We start from the raw sequence: 23,656 nt of genomic DNA on the forward strand, positions 1-23,656 counted from the left end.
TCCAGCCTCCTCCTGTATCCCCCTGTCCTCCAGCCTCCTCCTGTATCCCCCTGTCCTCCATCCTCCTCCTGTATCCCCCTGTCCTCCAGCCTCCTCCTGTAGTCTCCTGTCCTCCAGCCTCCTCCTGTAGTCTCCTGTCCTCCAGCCTCCTCCTGTAGTCTCCTGTCCTCCAGCCTCCTCCTGTAGTCTCCTGTCCTCCAGCCTCCTCCTGTAGTCTCCTGTCCTCCAGCCTCCTCCTGTATCCCCCTGTCCTCCAGCCTCCTCCTGTATCCCCCTGTCCTCCAGCCTCCTCCTGTATCCCCCTGTCCTCCATCCTCCTCCTGTATCCCCCTGTCCTCCAGCCTCCTCCTGTAGTCTCCTGTCCTCCAGCCTCCTCCTGTAGTCTCCTGTCCTCCAGCCTCCTCCTGTAGTCTCCTGTCCTCCAGCCTCCTCCTGTAGTCTCCTGTCCTCCAGCCTCCTCCTGTAGTCTAATTTGGAGAAAATCTTGTACATTTTAGCATCACCGTCTTTTCATATGCAGATCTTTTTTATTTTTTCGGCTGACAAATCTGGTTAGGGGCTTATTTTTTGCGAGAAGAGTTGTTCTTTTTAGTGGGCTTATTTTAGAGTGCAGAACATTTTTTTAAAGAATTTTTTTAAAGGTTTTTCATTTTCGGAAAGTATTTTGCTTTTTTTCTCCGGCGTTTACCGTGCGGGTCCAGTAACGATTCTTTTTTATTATACAGATTGTTACGGACGCGGCAATACCAAATATGTGGGGGGGGGGGGGGTTGTGTTTTTGTGTTTTTTATACTTTATTAAGTGTTTTAATGGGAAAGTGACATTTTAGGGGCTTATATTTTTATGTATTTATTTTTTATTTATTCTAATGTGTAGTGTTAAGTGTTTTTACACGTTTTTCCTTTTCCATACTTGAACCAGCGATGCTCTGATTCTCTGATCACTGGTTCAAGTCCAATACACTGCTATACAATACTATTTCATTGTAGAGCAGTGTACAATGTCTGGTGGTGCAGAAGCATGCACAGACAGTTTACGGTCAGACCCGGAAGGGATCTGACTTCCAGGGAGATTGTGCAGCCCCAGGGCACTTGGCAGACCACGGGGCTGCCCAGAAGAGGAACACCCTTACACGCCGTGGTCTTGCTTGACCGCGGCGTGTAAGGGGTTAAACCCTGTGATCGGAGTTGGGAGTCGGAGTTTGCAGGTGTTAGAGCACGTGTCAGCTGTGATTGACAGCTGATAGCCGCTACGTCTGGTGCCAGCTCTGTTTGTGAGCCGGTGCCAGAAGCAGTACGCTATACTACGTCCCGGTGCGCTAAGTATCTAGCCGCAGGGACGTAGTATAATGTCCAGGTGCGCCTAGGGGTTATTAGCTATATATATCCCTCTCGGTGTGGAGAAGGGCAAAATAATCGCAATGTCTGGCGGTTCGCAAGACATTGCGATTATTTCAGGGCTTGTATGTCACAAAGCTGCCATACAAGCCCTGATAGATGTGCCCTGTCACACACTGAGCTGTAACTGTGCATGATGTCTTTGACTGTCCTACCTCATGCTGGTAGATGCTCCTAATAGACGTCTGTAGCTGCTGGAGGGGGGCACATCACATCTCCTGCTATCTCTCTGTGCTGCCTCCCTCCCCCTGCACAGCTATCAGGTGAAGGAGCAGAGGAGTCTCCACATCTATGGCCAGCAGCCGCTCTCCAGGTGACCCCCATGATGATTCCTCAGACACTGCAGCTCACGCAGGGGGAAGAGTTGGGCACGGCTCTGCTGTGCTGTGCCCTGCATAGCTGGCAGCTCAGGCTCAGACTTCAAAGCAGCCGCTCTCCTGGTGAGGCCGCTCCCCCCCCCTCCCCCATGATTATTCCTCCTCACACACGGCACGGCTCACACAGGGGGAGGAGGGGCGGCCCGGGGGAGGAGGAGGAGGGGCTGTGCTGGGAGCAGAGCTCGCGTTGTCTCCTCTGCAGTCAGTGTCCCGGGACCAGGAGACGGGACAAAGTCTCCTGGTGCGGGAAAACGCATAACAAAGCGTGACAACCTCTTAACCTCCCGGGGCGGCGGGACAAGGCTAAAAAAACGTGAAAGTCCCGCCGAAACCGGGACGGTTGGGAGGTATGCTACCTAACACTGTCTTCAGAGAGCACAGAGCAAAGCAGTGTGAGGACACATTTCCAGTGCACTTGGAGAAGTTACAATCCCAGGAATATAAATCCATATTTCACAGTTCTGCTGCTACTAACAGCATACACAAAGATATAATTACTCATCTCTCCATAGACCATGGGCCACATTTATCACTTTTGTGCGCCTAAGTGTAGTAGTTGCGCCTAAATTCGGGCGCACTGTTTTGCCAGAATTATCACAAGCTACAACCATCTGTGATAAGTATATTTTCTGCCTCTTATTAATCACTTTACTTTAACACAGTTTAGGCGCAATGTTAGATTCAGGCAGTTACATGTGATCCTGCTACAAGCTCCTCTCTGCTTCTCCCACAGCCCAGAATGAAGATAACACTCACAGCAGCACCCAGGTGTGTGACACCCTGCACCCAGTGACCTCCTCAGCAGGGGCTTCTCCTGGAGGGGATCCCCCAGTGCTGGTCTCCTGCTGCACCCCTGTAATTCTGCACAATATCCCCCTCAGACACTGTGCAGAATTACATGGGGGACACTTGTATGTAGTATCTGCAAACTTGTGCAAACTTCTCTTGCTCTTGCTTTGAGCTCAGGTTTTGCAGAATGTTTTGTAAATAGAAGGTGATGAACTGTAAATAGAGTCTGCAGCTCCTGTCTGTAATGTATCTAATGTATCTATTATATGTACCAGTGTCTGCAGTGTATCTAATGTATCTATTATATGTTCCAGTGTCTGCAGTGTATCTAATGTATCTATTATATGTTCCAGTGTCTGCAGTGTATCTAATGTATCTATTATATGTTCCAGTGTCTGTAATGTATCTAATGTATCTATTATATGTTCCAGTGTCTGTAATGTATCTAATGTATCTATTATATGTTCCAGTGTCTGTAATGTATCTAATGTATATATTATATGTTCCAGTGTCTGGCTGAGCTCTGCAGCTAGAAATGAGCTCTTCTGCAAAGGGGCTCAGTGCTTTCTTCTCAGATAACGCCACCTTCGGGCTGGAGTGTTTTTGCGCCCGTTTTTGCGCCTAAATGCAAAAGTCGCACGTGATGAATATCATTAGGCGCAGCAAAACATCTGGAATTGAACGATAGATGAGGGAAAGCTGGTTATTTTTGCTGCGCGGCTAATTTGACGTTTAATCGCAAAAATGGCGCAAAAACGGTGCACCTAAACGAATAGGCGCAAAAACAACAGAAAAAACAAGTGATAAATGTGGCCCCATGTCCGCAGAGAGCACAGACCTCAGCAGTGTGAGGACATGACTTCAGAGTACTTGAAGAAGCTCTGATCCGGGAATATATATCAGTATTTCACAGTCCTGCTGCTAAATATTGAAGCAGATAGTATTATACGATGACGAAGCTTTATTTGTATTAGTATTGTATGTGTAAGGGGCGAAAAGGTTAAATACTGGAGCGGCACAGCAGTGTCAGGAATTAATATGGATGAGTGTAATTATGTGGATCTGGTTAACGCTCATTCTGGCAGATCATATGAGACGATTTATCAGGTGAGCGTCCATGCGTCTCCAGCCTGCGCCGTGTCCATTGATCGCTCTCGTGGAGGAGAAGTGCTCTCATACAGATCAGATCATCATATCTAATAAGCGGCGACATGCCTGGGGCTCACTGACCCCCCCAAACAAATTCACGAATGCGCCATATTTATACTTATATCAGAAAGGGGGCTGCCTGAGACTTGTCAAACCAAGTGCTGCGCTCTCTTGTCATGAGTAGTATGGGGGTTGTGCTGGGCCTTGTAGTACATCACCCAACATGTGAACTGTATGGGACATCACCGGTCTGTAATGTGCGAGGATCGGGCAGTGGATCATCAAGTCTGCTGGGTGTCCAACCTATCCTATGGGCAAACCCTGAAAGCTTTAAAAGTAAATAAGTCTCCGTGGTAACAGACTACAAACAAACCCTGTGTAGTCCCATCCTGCAGTCATGACTAACTGTTTGATAAAAAGAGTCGGACTATAGGATCTGACTACGAAAGGATCTGACTTGTTTGTAGTCTGTAGCCATGGAGGATAGCCAAGACTGCACAGAAATTGGATGCTCAAATCATAGATTTATATATAGATGTGATATAGATATGTCATATATGCAGTATATAAATAGATGGATATGATAAAGATATGAGAATGATAGATAGAGATACATAGCAAGACAGACAGACAGATAGATATGAGATAGATATGAGATAGATAGATAGATAGATAGATAGATAGATAGATAGATAGGAGATAGATAGATAGATAGATAGATAGATATGAGATAGATAGATAGATATGAGATAGATAGATAGATAGATAGATAAATAGATAGGAGATAGATAGATAGATAGATATGAGATAGATAGATAGATAGATAGATAGATAGATAGATAGATAGATATAGATATATGAGATAGATAGATAGATATGAGATAGATAAATAGATGGATGGATAGATAGATAGATAGATATGAGATAGATAGATAGATATGAGATAGATAGATAGATATGAGATAGATATTAGATAGATAGATAGATAGATAGATAGATAGATAGATAGATAGATAGATAGATAGATAGATATGAGATAGATAGATAGATATGAGATAGATAGATAGATATGTGATAGATAGATAGATAGATAGATAGATAGATAGGAGATAGATAGATAGATAGATATGAGATAGATAGATAGATATGAGATAGATAGATAGATATGAGATAGATAGATATGAGATGGATAGATATGTGATAGATAGATAGATAGATAGATAGATAGATAGATAGATAGATAGATAGATAGATAGATAGATATATGAGATAGATAGATAGATATGAGATAGATAAATAGATGGATAGATAGATAGATAGATAGATAGATATGAGATAGATAGATAGATATGAGATAGATATTAGATAGATAGATAGATAGATAGATAGATAGACAGATAGATAGATAGATAGATAGATAGATATGAGATAGATAGATAGATATGTGATAGATAGATAGATAGATAGGAGATAGATAGATAGATAGATATGAAATGGATAGATAGATATGAGATAGATAGATAGATAGATAGATATGAGATGGATAGATATGAGATAGATAGATATGTGATAGATAGATAGATAGATAGATAGATAGATAGATAGATAGATAGATAGATATGAGATAGATAGATATGTGATAGATAGATATGTGATAGATAGATAGATAGATAGATATGAGATAGATAGATAGATATGAGATAGATAGATAGATATGAGATAGATAGATAGATAGATAGATAGATAGATAGATAGATAGATAGATAGATAGATATGAGATAGATAGATAGATAGATAGATAGATAGATAGATAGATATGATATAGATAGATAGATAGATAGATAGATATGAGATAGATAGATAGATAGATAGATATGAGATAGATAGATATGTGATAGATAGATAGATAGATAGATAGATAGGAGATAGATAGATAGATAGATAGGAGATAGATAGATATGTGATAGATAGATAGATAGATAGATAGATAGATAGATAGATAGATAGATAGATAATACACGTTCCCTAGATGATAATTTTTGTGACCCCCAAATTAAGGGGGGTTTATGTGTATTATAAGGAGATCTTCCGCTCGCTTCCGTTTACATTCCTTCCGTCTAATTTGTTTATTTTTAAGATAATCCCAGCAAGCGCCAAATCCATCTGAAATCTCGCTATTTGGGCCACATTTATCACTTGTTTTTTATGTTGTTTTTGCGCCTTTTCGTTTAGGCGCACCGTTTTTTGCGCCATTTTTGCGATTAAACGTCAAATTAGCCGCGCAGCTAAAATAACCACCTTTCCCTCATCTATCGTTCAATTCCAGATGTTTTGCTGCGCCTAATGATATTCATCACGTGCGACTTTTGCATTTAGGCGCAAAAACGGGCGCAAAAACACTCCAGCCCGAAGGTGGCGTTATCTGAGAAGAAAGCACTGAGCCCCTTTGCAGAACAGCTCATTTCTAGCAGCACAGCTAAGCCAGACACTGCAGACAGATGATACAGACATGAGATGCTCTGCAGACACTAGAAGAGATAATAGATACATTAGATACATTACAGACACTGGAACATATAATAGATACAATTAGATACATTACAGACAGGAGCTGCAGACTATTTACAGTTCATCACCTTCTATTTACAAAATATTCTGCAAAACGCTGAGCTCACAGCAAAGAGAGAAGAGAAGTTTGCACAAGTTTGCAGATACTAAAAACAAGTGTCCCCCATGTAATTCTGCACAGTGTCTGAGGGGGATATTGTGCAGAATTACAGGGGTGCAGCAGGAGACCAGCACTGGGGGATCCCCTCCAGGAGAAGCCCCTGCTGAGGAGGTCACTGGGTGCTGGGTGTCACACACCTGGGTGCTGCTGTGAGTTATCTTCATTCTGGGCTGTGGGAGAAGCAGAGAGGAGCTTGTAGCAGGATCACATGTAAGTGCCCGAATCTAACATTGCGCCTAAACTGCGCCTAAACTGCGCCTAAACTGTGTTAAAGTAAAGTGATTAATAAGAGGCAGAAAATATACTTATCACAGATGGTTGCAGCTTGTGATAATTCTGGCAAAACAGTGCGCCAGAATTTAGGCGCAACTACTACACTTAGGCGCACAAAAGTGATAAATGTGGCCCTTTGTTTCCTCTTTTTTGCCAAATGTGAACAGAGGCCTCTATTCAGCCAGCACTGGCCTCGTCCCCGTCTCTGAAGTCATGAAGACGTGCGGGAGATGGCGGTAATCTCAGCGCATTGTCTTCTATTCGTATCTGCTGCCGCTGCCAATACGATTATTAGGCCTCATTTAGAACGTTCTATGACAGGAAATCTGAAGCAATCCAATCCGAGATATTCTTCCTCCGTACAACAAAGAGTTTCTTCCGCTGCTATTTATATGGAGATGATAGCGGCGAATCATTCACGCTCCATTAACATTTTATTATAATGAGGCGGCTTATAAATATCTGCAGCTACATTAAAATAGATTATACGGAAAGGCGATTTGTCTCAGCTCCATAACATGTGATAGTGAGATGCTCTAGTTATGAGAAATTTGACAAATCAGTCCCTGTCCCCAATGGGGCCCACAATCTAGACAATCTACCAGAATGTTTTGAAGTGTGGGAGGAAACTGGAGGACCCGGAGGAAACCCACACAAACACGGAGAGAACATACAAACTCTTTGCAGATGTTGACCTGGGACTAGGACCCAGGTCCCCAGCGCTGCAAGGCAGAAGTGCCACCCACTAAGCCACCGTGCCGCCCATAACCCCTCCCCTCTCTTGTTGGGGGACCCAACATTTGGACTTTCTACCAATCATTATATGTTGTTTGTAATATTGATAAAAAAAAACCTTTAAGTTAGTTATTTTAAATATTCCAAATGATAAAACGATTCTGGAAAAACTCCTCTATTATTCCTCCTCGATATCTATGAATAAAGTGACATCTTGGCATCACCAGTTTTTGAGGTGTTTCTCTACGTGGTCTGACACTGCCCAATCAGAGCCATACTTCATAAGAAGGAATAGAAACGCCCAGTTGTCAATTTATTTCTTGGAGGATTAACAGAGGAAAAGTAAAACAATGGGGCACATTTACTTACTTGTCCTGACGCATTCCCCGAAAGTGCATTGTCCAACCGGAATGCACATCTGCCGCGATTGACTAAGATCGCACGCCCGATATCCTGCATGTGTCGCTTCCCCGCTCAGGTCCACCGGAGTTCACCTTCTTCTTCCTGGTGCATGTAAGTGCATTGGATTGCAACACAATTTCAAAGTTAAATCCCGCGCTCAGTCCGAATCAGTCGGATCGTCCAACGGCCACGCCCCCGATTTCTGTTGCATGAAAGCAGCGTAGCCGCACCACAAACCGATCACATGCTACACAATCCCCTATTAAATACCTGTCCCAGCGGTGCAAATCCCGAAAACGCCAGAAAAACCAACGAAAGTCCGGTCACGGACCCTTATTAAATAAGCCCCACAGTTAAAAGGACGAATATTTCTGAGTTGTTGGAAAGGGTTTTCTTTAAAGGAAATCTACCACGAAAATCCATCATGATAAACCAGGGACATTACTCATAAACCCAGGCACCGTGACTGCGGTAATCTTCTTGTATTTGTTATCTATGGCCTCCTTCCTGCTCAAATAAACTTTAAAAAATATGCTTATGAGCCAGAAGGGCTATGAGGGGCGTTACCAGAGCCCCTCTGTACTGTAGCTTCACATTACATTATTCAGAGGAGGGTGGAAGTGCCAAGTGAGCAGGGGGAGGGGGAGACATTGTAACAGCCTGTAAATCCAGAGCCCTTCTAACTCATTAGCATAATTATAAAAGTTGATTTTAGAAGGGAGGAGGCCATGGATAACAAATATAAGAAGATGACCACAGTCCTGGTGCCTGGATCTATCAGTAAGTGTCCCTGGATTATCAGGATGGATTTTGACCTTTAAGACTTGCTTGATACATGCATATAGTAAGTCTACTGATCCATATTCTGATGAGAATCCAGAAATCCTGAAAAGCCACAATTCCGTAGACTGAGATTTAAATGGCTTTTGTTTCCAAACCTGTAATCAGCCGAGAAAACACGGATGTCATTTCCTTGAGATTGCCTGGTAACGGAAGGAGCCGGAGTCGCTCCACAATCCCGCTTCCAGTGTGTTGTATTTATAGGGATGTGTTTGTTACACTTGTGTTTTCGGCAATCTCCCAGCGTTTTCTTCTCCTGGCGGGGTCTTATTATAAGGTAAGGGGCTTTATATATCCTGCATAGTATCGGAATCACATCCAACTCAAAGATAGATTCAGGAGAAGAATAGAAGAGTCTGCTTTGTGCTTCGATACTTTGTTACTTTTCATTATTGTGTTACAGAAGTTTTTTTTTGCCTCAGTCGCTTGAAATCTGGATCCATCCAAAATAACTCACTGTCCCCGATTAACCGGGTACATGGTTTTAGCTTTAGTTATGATCTGATTTTATACTAAGGATTTTATACTCTGATTTATACATTTTGGAAGCCGTGCTGCAATATTGGAAGAATCCATCAGTGAGCACTAGGACCAATGTGGGGGATAGGATTTGGTATATGGGACCCCAATATTTCAGGTGCTGTTAGTTTGATTAAGTTTTGTCCTCCCATATTTTGGGATAGCCATAGAAGGAGGATGAAACGTCGGATACACCTTCTACCGTCTGGGAAAGTGGGACAATCCTGAAACAGTCCTGGGTTAGTCCCACTCGATCCAGGTTCTGGCATCTGGTGGCATTACTGTCTGCGTATGACACCTCTAAAGAGGGGTGAACGTAAACTCTCTGCTGCCTGAGGCGACCTATAGAAAGGTGCACCCCACCTGCCCCATCCAGTAGTAATAAAGGTTATCTTTTAGTAAGTGGGTTCTCCATGCATTGTCTAACACCGATGCTGAAGAGACACTGGGGCACATTTACTAAGGGTCCATGGGATGCATTTCCGTCGGGTTTCCCAAATTTTTCCGTTTTGGCCTGAATTGCCCCAGGTTTTTGGCGCACGCGATTGGATTGTGGCACATCGGAGCCGGCTTGCATGCGACACAAATCGGGGGGCGTGGCCGTTGGGCAACCCGACTGATACGGACAAACCACGGAATTTAGAAATGAAATTTTGTCACAAGATCAGCACTGACATGCATCGGGAAGAAGAAGGTGAACTCCGGTGGACCTCAGCGGGGGAAGCGACACATGCAGGATATCGGGCGCACCATCTTAGTGAATCGCGGCAGCTCGAATCCTCGTCGGACATTCCGAATTGGCGGCGTCAACGGGACGGGTAAGTGAATGCGCCCCACTATGTTTAAGTGTCAGGTCCTGCTTTGAATAAGGTGACTGTGCGAATTATCCTGCCCCCGACTTGCTGCAGGTTTTGCTGCCTGAGGCAAGAGGCTCAACTAGCCTCATGGCTGGTGCAACCCTGACTCTAAATCCATATAGCTACAACCTTGGAAAGACCACTTTGTATACATGGGGTCATTTATCTTCTACATATAAGGTAGTAGCTGAAAGTGAACCTGTCAGCAGGTCTTATCCCCCCTAAACTACTATCTCCCTCAGGTCAGGTACGATATGTCCTTTCTAGAATCCCTCTTTTATGTGAAATCTCACCTGTTTACCTGTGGTTGCAGGTTGAGTGTCACTTCAGAAGCCCCCATCTTTGGTTTTAAAGCACCTACAGACAAGCTGTTTGTGTTATGTTAAAATAAGTTGATAATCAAGCTTATGGTTCTGTGAGCTACAGAACCAGACATACAGACAGCTAAAATAATAGGCAGAACTGGTGTCATTTGAAAGATGAGGTTCTTATCTTTAATATGACACCAGTAATATGTTTGTAGGTGCTATAGAACTGAATACAATTGACACTCCCCCTGCAACCACTAAAGTTATCTCATGTGAAAATGAGGTGAGAAGAGTCACATTTGCCTGACTTTGGGGAGATTTTTTATAGGTAAACGGGGGAGATTTTACATAAAAGAATTGAATTCTAGACATTTCATACCCTGTCTGAGGGGACTAGTAGCTTAATGGGACAAAACCTGATGACCGGTTCTCTTTATAACACCTTCACATCTCGACTTAGACCTCAATATTACATTTTATGGGGCTGTTCCCCATGTAGTATTTGGTAGTGTTAATAGGACACTATTATGGGGTGTTGTGATGATTCTACCTGTGTACTATATGGCAGTATAATACATAATATTGTATTTGTAATATTATATTATACTGTAAATTGTTGTTTTTTACTAGCGGCTGGGGTTTCTAAATCTGATATCTCTAGGAAGCAGTGAGGGGCTTCCTAGAGCCCTTGGGCCATGTTTACACTAAACCCAAGATGAATTTCTATGCTACAAATTAGAAGCTTTTTGTTAAATGTGACTAATCCTGAGCTCATTCATTTCCCTGACAGATTATATTTCTGTGGTTTGTCTAAATCCATAGTCCAGTGTGTATATCAGGCAGAAGTCTGGAGACTAGATGCTACGATGTCTCCCATCCACTGCACACAGTAAACATTGGAGAATAACATTGTCTAACACAGTCAGAAGCATCAGCAGGATCATATAGGAAAGTACTGACTTATACTTACATGAATAAAGCACTTGGGGTGAGATAGAAGTTTGCTGTTATAGTCAATGTCCTCTGACTTTTGCTATATCTCTCCTCCCCCCCCCCCCCAAAAAAAAAAAAAAATTATCTACAGGATCTTAAAGGAAATTATAGGGATGCTCTGACATGTAATTATATGAAGAAAATACTTTGGGTGAGAAAGAAAATGACCATGCTGATATACAGCAGCCCCTGTCTGGGTGTATCCTCTTTTTCTCACTCAAAAACATCTTCAGGATCTTATAGGAAATTATAGAAAAGTCCTGTACTGATATAAATAAGGCACTCGGGGTGAGATAAAAACTTTTGTATGCAGCAGACTCTGCCCATGCCTGATCCTCTCCTCTCCTGCCACCTCAATGGCATTATCAGGATCACTTAGGAAATAATATGGAATAAGTGACCTGTATTTATGTAAATAAAGTCCTTGGGGTGAGATAGAAACTTAGCCTTTTATCCAGCAGTCTTTGTCTCCACATGTGCCTGTTTGTCCTACTATCATTGTTACTTCAGCAGGATGATATAGGACATTGCAGAGTGACTTCATGTACTAATAAGAATAAAGCACTTGGGGTGAGATAGAAACTTAGCCTTTTATCCAGCAGTCTTTGTCTCCACATGTGCCTGTTTGTCCTACTATCACTGTTACTTCAGCAGGATGATATAGGACATTGCAGAGTGACTTCATGTACTAATAAGAATAAAGCCCTTGGGGTGAGATAGAAACTTAGCCTTTTATCCAGCAGTATTTGTCTCCACATGTGCCAGTTTGTCCTACTATCACTGTTACTTCAGCAGGATGATATAGGACATTGCAGAGGGACTTCATGCACTAATAAGAATAAAGCACTTGGGGTGAGATAGAAACTTACTATTATATCCAACAGCCTCCGTCTGTGCATGTGTCTCTCCCTTCTTTCTCACTCAAAAATATCTTTAGGATCATATGGTACATTATAGAGAATTGGTCTTTTCTGATGTGGATAAAACTCTTGGCGTGAGATAGAAACTTGCTATTACAGGCAGTCCCCGGGTTACATACAAGATAGGTTCTGTAGGTTTGTTCTTAAAGGGGTTCTCTGGAGGTGGAAAAACATGGCTGCAGTCTTCCAAAAACAGCGCCTCACCTGACCATGGGTAGTGTGTGGTATTGCAACTAAGCTCCATTCATTTCTATACAGCTGAGCTGCAGTACTGGCAGTAACCATGGTCAGGTGTGGTGCTGTTTTTGGAAGACTGCAGCCATGTTTTTCCACCTCCTGAGAACCCCTTTAAGTTGAGTTTGTATGTAAGTCGGAACCGTATACTTTATTATTGTAACCCCAGTCAAAATATTTTTGGTCTCTTTGACAATTGGATTTTAAAAATGTTGGATTGTCAAAAGAACCAGGATCAATAAAAAATCTTAATTACAGACACCTGTGATAACTGTTATAGCTGTTTATTGTAGCCTAGGGCTAAAGTACAACAAATTACCAACATCCAGTGGTCCGTTTGTAACTAGGGGCCGTATGTAAGTCGGGTGTTCTTAAGTAGGGGACCGTCTGTATATCTAGAAGATTCTGCAAGTGTCTTACCTTGTCTTTTCTCTTTCGTACTGGTGTGGTTAAAGCACTTGAGGTGAGATAAAAACTTGATATTATATCTAGAAGACTCGGCCTGTGCCTGTGTTTTTTTCTCTCTCACTCAGAAGCATCAATACAATCATATAGGACACTATAAAGATGTACTGACCAGTACTAATGTAGATAAAGCACTTGGGGTGAGATAGAAACTTATGTTTATCTCCAGAAGACTCTGTCTGTGCTGTGACTGTGTCTTTTCTCTCTCATTCATAAGCTCCTAAGCATTAATAGTATCATATAGGACATTATAGAGATGTACTGACCTGTACTGATGTAGATAAAGCACTTGGGGTGAGATAGAAACTTATGTTTATCTCCAGAAGACTCTGTCTGTGCTGTGACTGTGTCTTTTCTCTCTCATTCGTAAGCTCCTAAGCATTAATAGTATCATATAGGACATTATAGAGATGTACTGACCTGTACTGATGTAGATAAAGCACTTGGGGTGAGATAGAAACTTATGTTTATCTCCAGAAGACTCTGCCTGAGATGTGACTGTGTCCTTTTTTCACTCAGAAGCTCAGAAGCATTAATAGTATCATATGAGACATTATAGAGATGTACTGACCTGTACTAATGTAGATTAAGCACTTGGGGTGACATAGAAACTTGATATTATACCTATAAGACTCTGCCTGTGCTGTGACTGTGTATTTCCTCTCTCACTCAGAAGCATCAATACAATAATATAGGACATTATAGAGATGTACTGAACAGTAGTGATGTAGATAAAGCACTTGGGGTGAGATAGAAACTTATGTTTATCTCAAGAAGACTTTGCCTGTGCTGTGACTGTGCCTTTTCTCTCTCACTCAGAAGAATTAATAGTATCATATGAGACATTATAGAGATATACTGACCCATAGTAATATAGATAAAGCACTTGGGGTGAGATAGAAACTTATGTTTATCTCCAGAAGTCTCTGCCTGTGCTGTGACTGTGTCTTTTCTCTCTCACTCTCAGCAATTATAGTATCATATGAGAAATTATAGAGATGTACTGACCTATGCAAATGTAGATAAAGCACTTGGGGTGAGATAGATATGTATCGGTTACATAAATGTCTGATATTCAGACGTTGTATTACATTTTACACCGCTATATCCAGCAACATTTGTCCCTTTTTGTTGGATGTCTGTTTTTTTGGTCTCCCGCTTATCGTTGGGCATGTGACAGACTTGGCATTGAGTTTGTCACTCTGGGAACATATTTAGTAGGTCTAGTGGAGACCCTTTGATCAAGCCCCTCGGCGGTAATTACCGTCTGCCAAAATCCAACTCATTGACTGGGAAACAAAGACTGCCTGATGAGTCGGGGGGAGATGAGGAGGGGGAGAGACGCTGCTTTACTAGAAGATTTTACTCGTTTTTATTCTCGTTTTTCTTTCCTGCGCATATTATGAGCAGATCCTTTACATAAACCAACAGCTTCAAGATTTTTTATTTGTTATAACTGAATTCATTATTTTTTTTACAATTGTTATAATTTTGGTTAAATTATTTATTTAGTATGAAATATGCAGATTTTTACCCAGAGGGAGATCCCTCCTACGACCACAGAATTGATGCTTTATGGTACTTTGTGATATATTTGTACCATTGCATCTAAAATGAAAGAAAATCAAAAATTGAATCAGGTTTTCCTATGGCAACAGACTACAAAAATAACCTGTGTAGTCTGATTCTGAAATTATGTATAGCTACCTTCCCTCTGCCCCCTCATCTGTACATAGCTCCCAAACGTCCCGGATTCAGCGGGACAGTCCTGGTTTTTCGCCTCTGTCCCGCTGTCATGGGCAGCTGGGAGATTGTCCCGGATATTCCCTCCACGCTACGCGTGTTGCCATTTTGTCCCTCTTTCCCTTCCCGAAATGTTGGGAGGTATGCCTGTAGACATGGATGAAGGTAACACATGACTACATCGTTAGACTTCACTGGATCTCTATGTAGTCTGTAGCCATAGAGACACTTCTGATAAATCTCCCCCACTGTCCGTATTTCATGGACTGACTATGGTTGGTTGAAATTTACAGCACTTTATGATCCTCATAGAGATTTGGAGCGGCCCCCTATTCCCTGAGATCCTCTATTTTGGGGATGTGTCAGGGTGTGATGCTGGATGACTACACAATGAGCACAGCGGTCGCGCTCCGGAGACAGAATATTCTTCTCATCTTTCCGAGAACTTTAAATTATTCAGGTTCCGGCAGCCTGGATGTTATAACCAGTTCATCAGGTGGGAGATATCACATCAGGGCTTGTCAGATCAGTCAGTAAAGGGTTAATACAAATTCTGGAGAGTTTGGAGACACTTCTGTAATTTTGCATTTTCAGGTAAAGTTCCTTATTTAAAATTGTGCATCTGTAACGAATGTTCTGATCGTTGTTAGCAGTTCTTACTACGAGACACTGTCTGCACGCCGCTGTTGATGCTGAACTTACTGTATAGTGTGTATTATGGTGATCTCAATGACTTATGCAGGTTGTATTTTATCTTGCAGATGGCAGAAGGACGACACTGTAAGGTGCACCTGTTGGACGACCGCAAGTTGGAGCTACTGGTGCAGGTACAGCCCATCACATCCTTCATCACATCCACATCGTTTTCTCTTCCTTCCAAGCGCAGAACAGTGTCTCATTCAGACTGTCTCCGACCCCATGGACCATGTTGTGTCAGACTTTCTTGTAGAAAACTCAGTTGTTATGTGTCATATTTCTATCCTACATAATGAGCTCTCCCCCATCTGCCCAATACTGGAGACCCTCATAGAAGGATGGAGATTGCCATCTGCTCTGTAAAGCTGCCTGACCCCAGCGTGACTGGGATGTGGTGCCAAGCAGGTGCCGGACACTGACTGCTCTGTCTCATGTATAGTCACTTTATATACAGTAGCTCTTCTATCTATCTATCTATCTATCTATCTATCTATCTATCTATCTATCTCCTATCTATCTATGTATCTCCTATCTATCTATCTCCTATCTATCTATGTATCTCCTATCTATCTATCTATCTATCTATCTATCTATCTATCTATCTATGTATCTCCTATCTATCTATCTATCTATGTATCTTCTATCTTATCTATCTATCTATCTATCTCCTATCTATCTATCTATCTATGTATCTCATATCTATCTATCTATCTTCTATCTTATCTATCTATCTATCTCCCATCTATCTATCTATCTATCTATCTATCTCCCATCTATCTATCTATCTCCCATCTATCTATCTATCTCCCATCTATCTATCTATCTATCTCCTATCTATCTATCTATCTATCTATCTCCTATCTATCTATCTATCTATCTATCTATCTATCTATCTCATATCTATCTATCTATCTATCTATCTATCTCCTATCTATCTATCTATCTATCTATCTATCTATCTATCTATCTATCTATCTATCTATCTATCTATCTCATATCTATCTATCTATCTATCTCATATCTATCTATCTATCTCCCATCTATCTATCTATCTCATATCTATCTATCTATCTCATATCTATTTATCTATCTCATATCTATCTATCTATCTATCTATCTATCTATCTATCTATGTATCTCATATCTATCTATCTATCTATCTATCTATCTATCTATCTATCTATCTATCTATCTATCTCATATCTATCTCATATCTATCTCATATCTATCTATCTATCTCCTATCTATCTATCTATCTATCTATCTATCTATCTATCTATCTATCTCCTATCTATCTATCTATCTATCTCATATCTATCTATCTATCTATCTATCTATCTATCTATCTATCTATCTATCTATCTCCTATCTATCTATCTATCTATCTCATATCTATCTCATATCTATCTATCTATCTATCTATCTATCTCATATCTATCTATCTATCTCATATCTATCTATCTATCTCATATCTATCTATCTATCTATCTATCTATCTATCTATCTATCTATATATCTATCTATCTCATATCTCTCTATCTATCTCTCTATCTATCTATCTATCTCATATCTCTCTATCTATTATCTGTCTACTATCCATCTATGTCATAAGTATCTGTTTTATATACCCATATATCTATTACATAAAGGTCTAACACCATATTTTTGCTTGTCATAGCCTAAGCTGTTGTCCCGTGAGTTGCTGGACCTGGTGGCCTCACACTTCAATCTAAAGGAAAAAGAATATTTTGGTATCTCCTTTTTGGATGACACGTAAGTAGCTTCTGTACCATGAGATAAGTTTCTGATACTTCACCACCTGTATTCCAGTATCTGGCAAAACTGGGTGACCATATATACGGTCATATTAGTATCAACCAATGTTATCCCAACAGATATTGTGACACCCCGTGTAATAAAAAATCTTCACAGTCCAACCTTGGACTTGATACTTATTGGTACTTAATTGCCCAACAAATAAATAACACATGAAACTTTGTAACATAGGATATTAGAGGAGAGAGCTTCCTTCTCCACTTACTTTGACTCTTATCCACCTTCCTTCTTGAAACCCCTGTTGCTAGAAAGATTGCTTAAAGGGAACCTGTCACCAGGGACCTCATTTTCACTAAAGACAGATTGTAAAAGCCCATACCAGCTGCAGTGCAAATCTGCCTCTCTGCCTTTTCTAAGCATTTGCATTACTATATAATTGTGTGTTATAACTTACCTTGCATCCTGACAAAATCCTGGGGTAGTCACAGGGGCTGGACTTTAGTTTCGATGCATTTCAAAAAACATGTGGCTTGTCGGTGTTACTCACTCCTCAGACCTTGGCCCCCACCTTTGTGCTCCTGTACAGCTCCACCTCCTGCTCCTTCTCAGAGGTCACAGCCTGGTGAGCTGACTTCAGTGGGGGAGGGAGCAGCTGTACGGGAGCACAAAGATGGAGGCAGCCTGCAGCTCAAACAAGTCACATGTTGTTTTTTGAAATGCATCCAAACCAATACCCAGCCCCTGGGACTACCCCAGGATTTTGTCAGGGAGCAAGAGTAAATTATAACACACAATTATATTGTAATGCAAACGCTTAGAAAAAGGCAGAGAGGCAGATTTGCACTGCAGGTGTCATGGGCTTTTACGATCTGTCTTTAGTGAAAAATGAGGTCCCTGGTGAAAGGTTCCCTTTAAAGGAAACCTACCATGAGGAGCTACAATCAGAAGTAGATGTGATGGTAGATCCTCCTGTCTGCCTCTGCCCTAATCTGTAACTTAAAGGGCACCTACCACCCCAATTCTACCTATAAAGGTAGAAGGGGTGGTAGGCGGATGGATGGGACGTGAGGATAGCCCTTTTTTGGGCTAATCCTCACGTCCCGGGTGTCTTTTAGAAAACTTTATTGCAGGTATATGCAAATTTTTTTATGCGGCTACTGGGGCGTGGAGTAGCCGGACATGAGGCTACTAGTCGCGGCTACTCCACGCCCCAGTAGCCACGTTACTCCGGGGCGTGGAATAGCCGCGCGCAGCTCCTGGTAGCTGCTTCGGCGAGACAGCTCCTGGTAGCAGCGCGCCCTAGTCCGAGTTCCCCGGCTACTGCGCATGCGCAGTAGTTCCGGCCCCGGACAAGGGCGCGCAGCTACCAGGAGCTGCGCGCCGAAGATTACCTGGTAGGCGGAGTAACGTGGCTACTGGGGCGTGGAGTAGCCTCGCTATGCACATTATACACCAATGTGAAACAATCCTTACATAGTAGTCTATGGAGAGGGCGAGGGAACAGTGGGTCACAGCAGCTAGGTCTCCACCTAGCAGCTCAAAATGGACTGCAGATAACTAGAATATCACAATCAGAGTTCACATAATGGCCAAAAATATGGTTACTCCATGGTTATTCCACTAATTTCTTGTAAAGTTAATTAAATTTCTGTAAAGTTAGGTTCTAAGAATAGACCACGAGAACGAGAGGGGTATCTCCATTCTGCTCCATTCATCTCTATGAGGCTGACGGAGATTGTCGAGCATCGCACTTGTTTTGTGGGAAAACCCATTTAAAAACCTAATAAAGTCTAAGAAAATTTTGGTAATCGGCATTTCCTATCTCATTAATCTTTTAATCAAGAAAACATCAAAAATCTGATTAACAAAAATCTCAATTAACTTCTAAGGAAATTATTTATTAGCGCCGGCCTGTAGAGCCACCGTGCGCGCTCCCAGCTCAGCTTCATCCCGCAGAATGACGAGAAATTCTCCGGATTCGTTGTTAATTATTAACGAGCCTGACATTATGTTCTCTATGAATAGAAGGGGGATGAATCAATTAGAGGAGGTTCATATGTAAAATAACCTTCGATAATTACAATTGTGAATAATTTACTAGGAATTAGTGAGCGGCGGGTGTCGGCTGGTACCAGGCGCTACATATGTTATACCTGATATTTCCTGCCATTCATGGGGTCGGCCTTGGCGGTAGAAACCCATCGGCTTTACGCCCTGACGTGTAATCTGTGTTGTGCACTACAGGGCGGCATTGTGTGCGGACAGATCTGTGATCCTGATAAACTCAGTTTTAAGAAAAGTTATGGGCTACAGGGACCGATTGTAAGATTTTTCTTAAAGAAGTTGTTGTGTGTTTAATGTTTCTTAGAAAAGTATTTTTATTAGAGTCAAAAGTATTACAATGGTCAAAGCCAATTAGGACACCCCTAACATGAGTGCTGTATTGGGAACCTATGTAGGGGCTGTAATGCCTGTTACTTATATTGAGGAATTATATGCTAATTAATTACCTAATCATAGGCCCGTGATAGGAGTTACTTATACAGGACACAATGGGGGTCATTTACTAAGGGCCCGATTCACGTTTTCCCGACGTGTTACCCGAATATTTCCGATTTGCGCCGATTTTCCATGAATTGCCCCGGGTTTCTGGCGCACGCGATCGGATTGTGGCGCATCGGCGCTGGCATGCACCCGACGGAAATGGGGGGCGTGGCCGAACGAAAACCCGACTGATTTGTAAAAACCGCCGCATTTAAGACAAAAAATTGGTCGCACGCGCCATACTTACATGCACCAGGAAGAGATCAGTGAAATCCGGCGCAACTCGGCGGACCTCGGCGCAGCAGCGACACCTGGTGGACATCAGGCGCAGGACCTTCATGAATCGCCGGTAGACCCGAACGCTCGTCCGAGAACCCGCCGATGGAACGCGAATGGACCGGGTAAGTAAATGTGCCCCAATGCGTCCTGTCGCGATCCAGCGGCCCGTTCTCCGACACTGATTCGTGTCTTCCGGCGATTCACTAAGGTAGTGCGCCCGATGTCCACCAGGTGTCGCTGCTGCGCTGAAGTCTGTCGGAGTTCGCCCGAGTTCACTAAGCTATGCTGGGTGCAGGTAAGCACGTGTTAAGCGACACATTTTTTAAAAAAAATATAGGTTTTTTTCCGAATCCTTCAGGTTTTCCTTCACATGCATGCCGGCGCCGATGCGCCACATTCCAATCACGTGCGCCAAAAACCCGGGGCTATTCAGAGCAAAGCGGTAATTTTCGGCCAACCCGACGTAAAAACGCTATTCGGGCCCTTAGTAAATGACCCCCAATATTTGAGGGATATACTCATATATGAAAAATATCATATAGCAATAGCAGGTCTGTAACTTGTCACATCCATCTCTCTTCCTCCTGCAGGGGGCAGTACGCCTGGCTACAGCTAGAACAGAGGGTGCTCGATCATGATCTACCCAAGAAGTCCGGCCCCGTGACCCTGTACTTTGTTGTAAGGTAAATCACATTTCTATTATTGAGAACTGAAAGGTTTTTGATCTTTTTGTGACACTCACATCTTCTATCCATCTCTCATATCTATCTGATAATAATAATATCTATCTAAACAAAGAAAATCCAGAGCAGCACAACAGAAACATTGATCATCTCATTTTTTAGACAGTTTTTGCACATTTTTTTGGCACAGTTATTAAATTTGTCTGTAATGTGCAACTTTTTTGGGTGCAAGCAAAAAAAAATCCAGCACTTAGTGGTTTTAAGTCCCTGCGCCTTATCTGACATAGTGGGGCAGATTTACTTACCTGGTCCGTTCGCGATCCAGCGGCGCGTTCTCTGCGCTGGATTCGGGTCCGGCCGGGATTCATCAATACAGTTCCTCCGCCGTCCACCAGGTGGCGCTGCTGCGCTGAAGTCCGCTGGAATGCCTCGAAATACACCGGCCTACCCAGGATGAAGGTGAGTGAAATTTTCGCGACACAATTTTTTTTTTAAATGCGGCGGTTTTTCCGAATACGTCGGGTTTTCGTTCGGCCGCGCCCCCCAATTTCCGTCGCGCGCATGCCGGCGCCGATGCGCCAAATTCCGATCGCGTGCGCCAAAAACCCGGGGAAATTCAGGTACAATCGGCGCAAAACGGAAATATTCGGGTAACACGTCGGGAAAACGCGAATCGGGCCCTTAGTAAATGACCCCCAGTGAGTGGCTGTTCTGCAGATGTTTGCACGGCATCTATCACTATTATGCGCCTAAAAGGTTGCAAAAAAGGTGCACCAATACACCTACTCTGAGCAGCTGCACCTGAAAAAAAATTCAAAGAAAAGAAAACAAAGGTTTTCGCTTTCCAAATGAAGAACTCTCTCCATGCAACATGGAAAATACTTCGGAGCAGTTTTACATTACAGTTTTATTTTACATTACATTATAATAAAAAAAAGCAAAGACTCATTTCAGCAAGAATTTTTTTTTTTTTTTTTACATCTCTGTAACTTTTAGTCCCTGCAATTACATCACAATGTAGTCCGGACACACTACAAGCTAATACGATGGGGCTCATTTATTAAGGGTCCTGCGGCCACACTTTGGTCAGATAGTCTGACTATTTCTGTTCCGCGCTGCATTTAGCAGAAGATTTTGACACATCAGCACTGGCTTTCATGCGACACAAACCGGGGGGGGGGCGGGGGGGGGGGGCGTTCTGTCGGACAATCCGACTCATTCAGACTGAGCGCGGGATTTAACTTTCAAATTGTGTCGCAAGCCAAGAACTTACATGCACCAGGAAGAAGAAGGTGAACTCTGTCAGACCTGAGCGGGGAAGCGACACATGCAGGATATCGGGGGCGACCATCTTACTGAATCGCGGCAGAGTTTTTCCTCGTCGGACACTCCAGATCGGGGATCGCGCAGGGACCGGGTAAGTAAATGTGCCCCGATATGTGCAGAGATGAAGCCCTTATTAGTCACATATGAGATCTACTTTGTAGAGTAAAAATTTGAGTCAAATTTGGTGCAAATGAATGGAATATGTGAAAATTCCAAAACGCATTTAATAAGGCAGAACTAGATCCATCATAGATCACAAGCCAAGAAAAGGAACAAACCAGGCGCAAAAATAGGCGAACCTGAGACACATTGGGGCACATTTACACGTTATTTTAGGCGAAAACGGCTTGCACAGGTATTTAAGAAGTGTCTGCGCCGCTATTGTATCGCACGTGACCCTTTTGTGGCCTCCATGTGAAACAAATTAGGGGGCGCGCCGTCGGTCTGACTGATTCGGACCAAGCGCCGTATTTAACATGGAATCTGTGTTGCACGCCCTATGTTAAAGGTGCACCTCAAAAAACATGGTGAACTCACTTTTAGCGTATTTTCCGACTTTCTAAGTAAGGCCCCTTTCACACTTGCGTTTTTCACTCGCGTTTTCTGCATGTGCTTTTGACGCGCAGAACTTGCATTGCACTCTGACCCATTGTAACCAATGGGTCTTTTCAGACTTGCATTTTTTTTCACGCACACACGCACGGTTTTTTTAACGCGCGTTTAAATCTCGACATGCTCTACTTTTGCAAGTCACTCGCGTGAAAAACGGACCATGCAAGTCTATGGAGACGCATCAAAAACGCATTGCACTCTGAGACACTTGCAAGTGCAATGCGTTTTTCACGCATCAATTGCCATACAAAAGATAGAGCTCAGTCCTGAGTCCATTTCACGGTCATTTTCTGCACGTGAAAAACGCATTGAAATTGCATTGAAAACGCGCGTGAAAAACTGAGACACTGAACAAACTCTGACTGAGAACTGATTGCACTCTGATGCAAAATGTGCGTTTTTCACTGACCAAACCCTGATTGCACCCTGATCAAACTATGACGTGATCTGCAACGCAAGTGTGGAAGGGGCCTAAATGTGCCCCAATATGATCCATCTTGCTCTGAACTGTTACTATTTACAATAACTAATTACTTGTCGCCTTCTTGAATATTCTTATAGGGGACATATGTATAAGAATTATTAATAATAGAGACGGTTTGGTCCTTCCCCAGCAGGGGGCGCTATGTACCTATCATCTCCAGTAGGATGTGCTGGACTCGCTGTGGGTGTTGCTGTCCTCTTAGTCAGCGAGGTGAGCACATAACACCCTGTGAACTGGGTTAGAGGATTACACCATTACCCCGGATAGAAGCTGCAAGTAGCATTTAACCACCTAATAAAATATAAGAATGGAGGGCGCTGCTACCGTCCGACAACTTTAACCCACTGTTGCACCGTCCTGCAGTTACATAAAATTTTTAAGACAATGGTAAAGCTTGTACATTTAGAACTCAGTTTATAAACCTAAACAAAGAGCTTCATGTACTCGGGGGCCGGGTATAGATTCTGTATTGGGGTCCAAGGAAACTTCTTCGATTTCCCAACAGCGCCCCAGCAGGAGGAATTAGG

General features: G+C 42.6%; 1 protein-coding gene across 3 annotated transcripts in view; it reads left to right on the forward strand.

Annotated features, from left to right (window-relative positions):
• The window catches only part of FRMD4B (FERM domain containing 4B), a 186,841-nt gene that overhangs the window by 78,236 nt on the left and 84,949 nt on the right, over positions 1-23,656 (forward strand). For all 3 annotated transcript variants that reach the window (XM_072128485.1, XM_072128486.1, XM_072128488.1), the window contains exons 2-4: positions 15,491-15,556; positions 17,104-17,198; positions 20,615-20,707. In XM_072128485.1, coding sequence (XP_071984586.1) covers positions 15,491-15,556; positions 17,104-17,198; positions 20,615-20,707 — 254 coding nt within the window. The remainder of the gene's footprint in view (positions 1-15,490; positions 15,557-17,103; positions 17,199-20,614; positions 20,708-23,656) is intronic.

The sequence above is a fragment of the Engystomops pustulosus genome, chromosome 10 (assembly GCF_040894005.1).
Source record: "Engystomops pustulosus chromosome 10, aEngPut4.maternal, whole genome shotgun sequence".
NCBI lineage: Eukaryota > Metazoa > Chordata > Amphibia > Anura > Leptodactylidae > Engystomops > Engystomops pustulosus.